This window comes from Mastomys coucha, unplaced genomic scaffold (assembly GCF_008632895.1).
Source record: "Mastomys coucha isolate ucsf_1 unplaced genomic scaffold, UCSF_Mcou_1 pScaffold13, whole genome shotgun sequence".
Classification (NCBI taxonomy): Eukaryota; Metazoa; Chordata; class Mammalia; order Rodentia; family Muridae; genus Mastomys; species Mastomys coucha.
The window spans coordinates 5,905,660-5,912,659 of NW_022196895.1; the positions used below are offsets into that span (position 1 = coordinate 5,905,660).

General features: G+C 43.0%; 1 protein-coding gene across 1 annotated transcript; it reads right to left on the reverse strand.

Moving 5' to 3' along the window:
• Positions 1-1,140: 1,140 nt before the first annotated feature.
• On the reverse strand, positions 1,141-4,510 carry Gjd4 (gap junction protein delta 4). Its single transcript, XM_031366263.1, has 2 exons — positions 4,254-4,510; positions 1,141-2,728 (listed from the first exon to the last, which is right to left on the reverse strand). Exons 1-2 carry the CDS (start codon positions 4,315-4,317, stop codon positions 1,713-1,715), a joined length of 1,080 nt encoding a protein of 359 aa, XP_031222123.1. The 5' UTR covers positions 4,318-4,510; the 3' UTR covers positions 1,141-1,712.
• Positions 4,511-7,000: the final 2,490 nt, after the last annotated feature.

A 7,000-nucleotide genomic window follows, 5' to 3' on the forward strand; every position in this document is an offset into this window, starting at 1 on the left:
TGCCATGGCCTTTTTCAGTGCAAACTGTTGTTTCTCTAGTTGCACCCAAAGTCCATTTGCCCTATATGGCTTTCAGCCTGCTTTGCTTCTTTCAGGACTTGTTTAGGCATAGGCTGAGGGAAGGTCTGATCCTGGGGCTTTGTGGGTGCAGTCTGTTGCTGTTATGGGAAGCCTGCCAGAGATGTTTACTCAGACAGTTTATAGGCAATTGAAAGTCTTTATTACAGCTGACTGGAACTACATTCAAGCATTGAGGACCCAACTGTAGCTCTGAGATTTTAGGGTAAGGATTATTTATTTATTTATTTAGGCCAAGAACCAGCCTTTGGCTTGGAGAGAGAAGGGGTGTTTGAGAGTATTGAAACAAACAAATTGAAGTCAAATCATGGGTCCAAGCTGACAGCTTATATTCTGTTTTCAAGACTTTCTTTCTGATCTGCTTTCTCTGGAGATCTCCAGAGAGCTCTCTTTCTATTTTCTGCTCTAGACAGTTCTCCAAGCAGTTCTCTCTTGCTATTCTAAAACATTCTCTGCAGATCATAAGCCCAGTCTTTTATTTTACATATCAATCTAGTCATTTACTCCAGGTTCCCTTTTGATTTTCCTATGAATCAGCATCCAATGACCCCAGCCTCTTGCTTCTTAGAAGACAGGAAGCACATATATTTTTAAAGATTACAAAAGAATTCAGAGATCTGCCTGCCTCTCTTAGCTAGGTAGGACCATGCCTGAGCCTAAACTTGCTCTGTCCTAGGCAGACCTTGAACTCAGGAATCTATCTGCCTTTGTAAGCACAAACAAAAATCTTAGCTAGGTGAGACCGTCTGAGATCACCACTTTTAGCATCTTTCTGACAAGTTGTCTTAACACAGCTGCTTTTGTTCCTTTCGGCTTGTGAATCCCCTCATATAATTCATATTGCATCCTATATTTTGCATAGTTGAGAAATTATATATATCGTTTAACTCATGCTTCCAGAGATCCTTCCCACAGCCTTAAGGACTATCCTGAAGGTCCCAGCATTTACAAGTCTGCTGAAGGTCCCAGCACTTACAAGTCTGCTGAAGGTCCCAGCACTTACAAGTCTGCTGAAGGTCCCAGCACTTACAAGTCTGCTGAGACAGCAGCAGCAGTCTGCAGCGCCTTTGCCTCCCTGACTCATGCTATCTCTGATTATCATGAAGTCATTAATGTTAACGGGGAGGACATTCCTTGAAAAAGGAATGTAAAAATATGTACAGTATTATACAAACAAGCCTTACAGCAGCCATTGATAGTCGTGGAGCCCGATGCTCCAATGCCCCTGTTCCAGGGGTAGGAACCATGTCATTCCACACCTACCAAGCAAGGCCATACCAGACCCTGCAGGGTCTTTCTTTAAAGGCATCTTGGTATCTTGCTCTGAAGCTGCAGAGGGAGCTTTTGCTTAATCAAGCAGTTCAATAAAAGCTAAAATAAGTGATTAGATGGAGTAGGAGGTTTGCCCAAGCAAGCAGTTTAACAGAAAGTAAGTTAGCTAGACCATCTTGACCTCAGGTTCTTAGAACAGTGTAGGATAATTTCCATGGGACTCTACACCATGGAAATCAAATGTCTAGTTAAATGTAAATGATCTCAGCAAGAATACATGATAAAGAAATTTCTTACCCTGTCAGAGTGCAAAGGGCAGTACAGTGCTGAAAAAGGGGCTTGTGGACTCTGCATGGCTGCCTTCACACCCACTCAGACTTTTTGGCTCTCAGATGGGGGGCACTGCCTGAGGTGGCCAGCCGACCTGGAGCTTGAGGCTGGCTAGCTGAACAGTGTCTGGCCAGGTGGGTCTGGGTAGCCAAGGAGAGCTCATCTGACTGGATGTTTTTGTCCAATGAAGTCTCTCTGTGGGATCTGAACTCATGTGCTATGTGAGCCACTGTCAGCCTGTCACCAGGTGAGGAAGCGGCTTCACTAACATCTTGGTCTGAATGCTCCAGCAGCCTTGACTCACTGGCCTGACCAACATTGCTGTTGTCGCCCTGCCCTGCTGTCCACATGCAGGGGAACTCAGGCACAACTTGCTCCTCCTGTCTGTCCTCCTGGTCCACCTGACTCTGGCTAAGATAGCCCTGGGGATTTTGTAAGAGGCAAGGGGGAGGTGCAGGCACTTGGCAGACAGGTCTAGCGTCTCCATTCACCCACTGCGTGGTCCTCAGTGTCCTCCTCCGCAGGCTCCAAAGCAGGTCAGCCAAGCTGAGCAGGAAGGATAGTGCACTCACTGCCCAAAAGAATAGCATCAGGAGGGACTTCTCCGTGGGCCGCGACACGTAGCAATCCACAGCCCCTGAGCAAGGTACACGAGAGCAAGACACGCGGGCAGGCACAGAAAAGCCAAAGAGAACGTAGTGTAGGGAAGCCAGCCCAGCCTCCAGCAACATGCGCAGCAGTAGGTGTACCAGGTAGGCAGCAGACAGGTCGGGCACCTGGGGCCTGCAGGCTCCCCCTGCAGCCAGTTTCGCACCGCGGTGTAGGGTGTAGGTGCCAAAGACCACCGAAGGCAGAAGCAGGGCCAGGCTCTGCACTAGCCAGAACCGCAGCGGTGACACTGGGGAAAAGAGGTCGTAGCAAACGTTGGCACATCCTGGTTGCGGTGTGTTGCAAATAAACCTCTCTTGCTCGTCCTCATAGATGGGTGACCCTGCCAAGACCACCACTAGCATCCTCAGCAAGACAGCCACCATCAGCCAGATCATGCCTAGGCCAGAACAAGTGGAAAGATAAGGTCTAAGGTTCAGAAGGTTACACACACACACACACACGCACACGCACACGCACACGCACACGCACACGCACACGCACACACACGCACACGCGCGCGCGCGTACTCACTCACTCACTCGCTCACTCACTCACACTGGCGACAGCAAAGAACAAAACCAGAACATGTTGTTTGCTATGCTAGGAAAGTACTCTACCACTGAACCCCACCACCAACTCTTTAGGGCAATTACTTCCTAAGTCTTTGCTGTACCAGGAACAGCCCTGAAATTATTTGGAAGATGTTTTAAGTGAGCAGATCTGTAAAATATACCATGCACTTTACCTAGCCCTTGCATGGCCTGGACTGAAAGATCCAGAGAGCATTTGGCTGAGCAACTCCATGATGCGATTTGATCTCACCCTTCTTAGGGATTAAGTTCTTTAAAGGTCCTTAGCATATTCTCTTCACCGTACTTAGCAAACAGAAGATGTTAATGTCAGCATTATTTTTTATGATACATGGTCTTTATCAGTCATGGGGCTTGTAGCTCTGGGTTCTTGAAATTGAATTTCTTTAAGAATATTTCCTTTTCTAGTATTTCAAGATTCTTATCCCCTTAGTCTAGCCACTATATTAATGAAATTAACAAAAACTGTGAGCAAACAAAAGAAAAAGGAAACAACTCTATTCACAAAGGCAGTCAAACTCAGAGAACAGCATCATTGGATGATGAAGTCATGAATTTAGCCTTTCAATACTAGGTTTATTTATTCAAATTCTACAAAATAATGAGTAAAAACCTATCAACCTTATACCAGGCACATCTTTTCTCCATCCTCTTTTCAAACTCTCTGAAACTGACTCATTTGTATCAATCTCAGGAATCTTTATTATTCTTTTGTTAACAGAATAGCTAGGCTGTAGAAGGTTGTATAAGACTGCAACCCAGTGCTTGGGAAGCTTAGGCAGGAAGGTCAACTTCAAGGCCAGCCTGAGCTATATAGCAAACTGGGTGGAGAATGAATATGTAACCAAGGGCTGGGGAAATAGCTCAGTGTATGAGCACCTTTCCTTCATGCCTGAGGCTCTGAGCTCTGTCCCCCAACACTATAAGCAACAAAATTAAAATTGGGATCTGTGTTAAAGTGCACAAGAGAAATTAATAATCTTCATAACTTTATCTTCACATATAAAATCTATAAGGATAGCTAAGGAGACACAGCAAAAGCATTACTTTCTCATGGATTCCACCTGATCCTAGCCTTTGCATCTGAACACAATGTTAAGAGATGCTTAAGAGTGATGCTCCTACCACCTACACATCCTCTCTGATGTTGATAGGAACAAGTTATGACCCCAGTGAGGCTTGCCAGAGTCCCAACACTAACAGTAATATTCTGGCCTTTCTTTCAGGAGTGGGCCAGACAAACTGAAAACTGGGATAAACTTTTGAAAATAATTTAATTTGAATATGGCAACAAATCCACAAATTTTGGTTTTTTTTTTTCTCAGGACTCACCCACGATGGTCACGTTACAGTTTAAGGTGATGATGAGGAACCCCAACAAGTTCAACTTCTCCATGCTTGAAGAAAACCACAGGTCTGGATTGTTAGAGGGTGTCGAGGCCCGTGTACTCCAAGGATGTTTAAAAATCAATTAATTTTTTTCCTGTATTTTGAGGTAAAGTACCAAGCTGTGGAAAGAAAGATGTGCTCCCAGGCCTGGGAGGTCCGGTCTTCTGTTTCTACATTAAGACAGCCCTAAGCTGCTTGCCAATGAGACACAGGCACTCCTGACAACTGCAGGGCCCAGAAGCAGAAGTCATCTCTCTTTGTGACTATTCTTAACCTCACAGGACATTCCAGGCTTGTAGCTGTGCTTGCATGTCTCCACCAGGAAAGCCAGGCACTTCAGGATATAATAGACGCAGCTACTTTTAACCCAAGAGAAAAAACTTCTATTAATTAGCCAATGAACTTTTTCTGTACTGGAGCCTGAAGATGACTCAGTTGATAAAATACTTGCTGCACTACCAAGCAGTGGTGGTGCACGCCTTTAATCCCAGCACTTGGGAGGCAGAGGCAAGAGCATTTCTGAGTTCAAGGCAAACCTGGTCTGCAGAGTGAGTTTCAGGACAGCCAGGGCTAAACAGAGAAGCCCTGTCTCAAAAAACAAAACAACAACAACAACAACAAATGCTTGCTGCACAAGCATGAGGACCTGAGCTCAAACCCCAGAAATGATATAAAAATGCCAAGCATGGTGATTCACGCTTTTAATCTGAGTGTGGGAGAGACACACACGGATAGTAAAGCTCACTGGCTGAAAGATTTACTTAATTGGTAAGCCCTAGGTCGTAAGGAGAGCTGCTGTCTCAAAAACGAAGGGAAGCTAAGGATAACTGATATCCAAGGTTGATGTCTGTGGTTGTTTGAGTGAGAATGGCTCATTAGGCTCCTGTGCTTTAAATATTTGGTTCCCAGTTGTTAGGACTGTTTGGGGAGGATTAGGAGGTGTAGTTTTGTTGGAGGAAGTGTATCACTTGGGCTGGACTTTGAGGATTCAAAAGCCTTTGTCATTCTCAGTTTTCTCTAACTTTGTCTCTTACTTGTAGACCAGAATGTAAGCTTTAAGCTACTGCTCCAGTGCTATACCTGCCTGCCTGCTGTGTTCTTTGAAATGATGCTCATGGACTCTAACTCTCTGGAACTGTAAGCCTCCAATTACATATTTTCTTTTGGTGTTTGATCATGGCAATGGAAAAGACAACGTCTGACATTCAGGTGACTGCATTTGTATCTACATGGTACTTATGTACATAGGAACACACAAAACCATTTCTTCTTTGAAAATATGTCCAGAGCCATTTGTAAAAGAAGTTCATTTTTTACCCTTTCTACAAAGTATAATCAGCCACACACAGTCTACAGGGATCCTGACCTTATTGCTAATTTCTGCACCATTGAGGTAAGGACAGATGTGTACCATCATGTGTGTGTCAGGTATACACTATGACTTGGGCAGTCCTCATTGGCAAAGTTCCACCAATGCCATTGCCACCTAACTGCCAATGAAGTCATTGTATCTCTCTCCCCTCTGCCTCATCCTACAATGAGAATACTCAGCTCAGAAAACCCTCCAAAGGACAATGATTTCTCTGTATTTTAGTCAAATTCTTTGACACAAGCAATGGAATCTAGAGAAATTGCTGTTGCTAAATAAAACTATTAAAATAGCCCCATAGTGCAAGTATCTAGTAAGCAAGAATGTCTTTTTGTTCACACAAGCTGCTCTTGGTAGTATTTTTAAAAAAATAGAAAGCATGAATAAAATAATTATTGAGATTTTCTGTGGGGCAGAACTGAGGTTCCAGCTCACAGAGAGAAAAGTGGTTGGTTCTAACTGTGGAGAGAAAAAAAAGATAATCAGGACAGAGTGGAGTTGAAGGAGAAAAAAAAACAAAAACAAAAAAGACAAAGGTAGATGAGAGGGAGGCTGCTGCTTAAGAGGCAGTGGAGACAAGACTGAGAAGCATGGAAACCAAAAGGTGGCTTTCCATCATTGCGGTGCTTGATGTCTTCCTTTTTATTTTTTAACTCTTAGTGCATTATGATGAGAAAAGTTACATGATTTCAATTTATCTGAATTTGTTAACATTTAAAAACATATTTTAAGTAAATAGAATTAAATCACATTCTTGTTTCCCTTTTGTACCCCAACTCCTCCCAGGGACCCCCCTTCAATACCTACAATATCTTCTTTGTCAAATTCTTTAACATTTATAAAATATAATAAAAATGAGTATTATAAAAGTTTATTGATATAAAACAACAAGCAATTTAACAGTCTTGTGTAGATGCTTGTCTACAGCAATACTGAGAATACATGCATTTTTCTCAATATAAATTTTAAATAACTCCAAACATATTAACTGTATATTTCAAAATAATACATCATTACAAGTATTTTCTTAAATGAACAGTAGAGCTTAAAATTTTGGCTCTTACTGTGGTACAAGCCCAAAATAAGAGCAATTTTTAGACATTGGATTTCATTGTAATAAGGCTGTACTTCAATGACCCTCACATCACCAAAAGATTTTACCTCCATCATAGCTAACCTGAGAGTTGGCAGTTCTGCTGCACCAAGAAATGAATTGTAGGCACAATTTTTGGATACAGACTTCCTGCTATGGTCAAAGCTATTTGACTGGAGTGATTGTATGCATTCTCAGCCCACAGAGAACAGGTTACATTCATTTAAG

Coding starts and splice junctions, on each gene's coding strand:
- Gjd4 (XM_031366263.1), bottom strand. CDS start 4,317: ATGGAGAAGTTGAACTTGTTGGGGTTCCTCATCATCACCTTAAACTGT. Junction 2,729..4,253: donor CTGTAACGTGACCATCGTGG/GTGAGTCCTGAG, acceptor GTTCTGGCCTAG/GCATGATCTGGCTGATGGTG.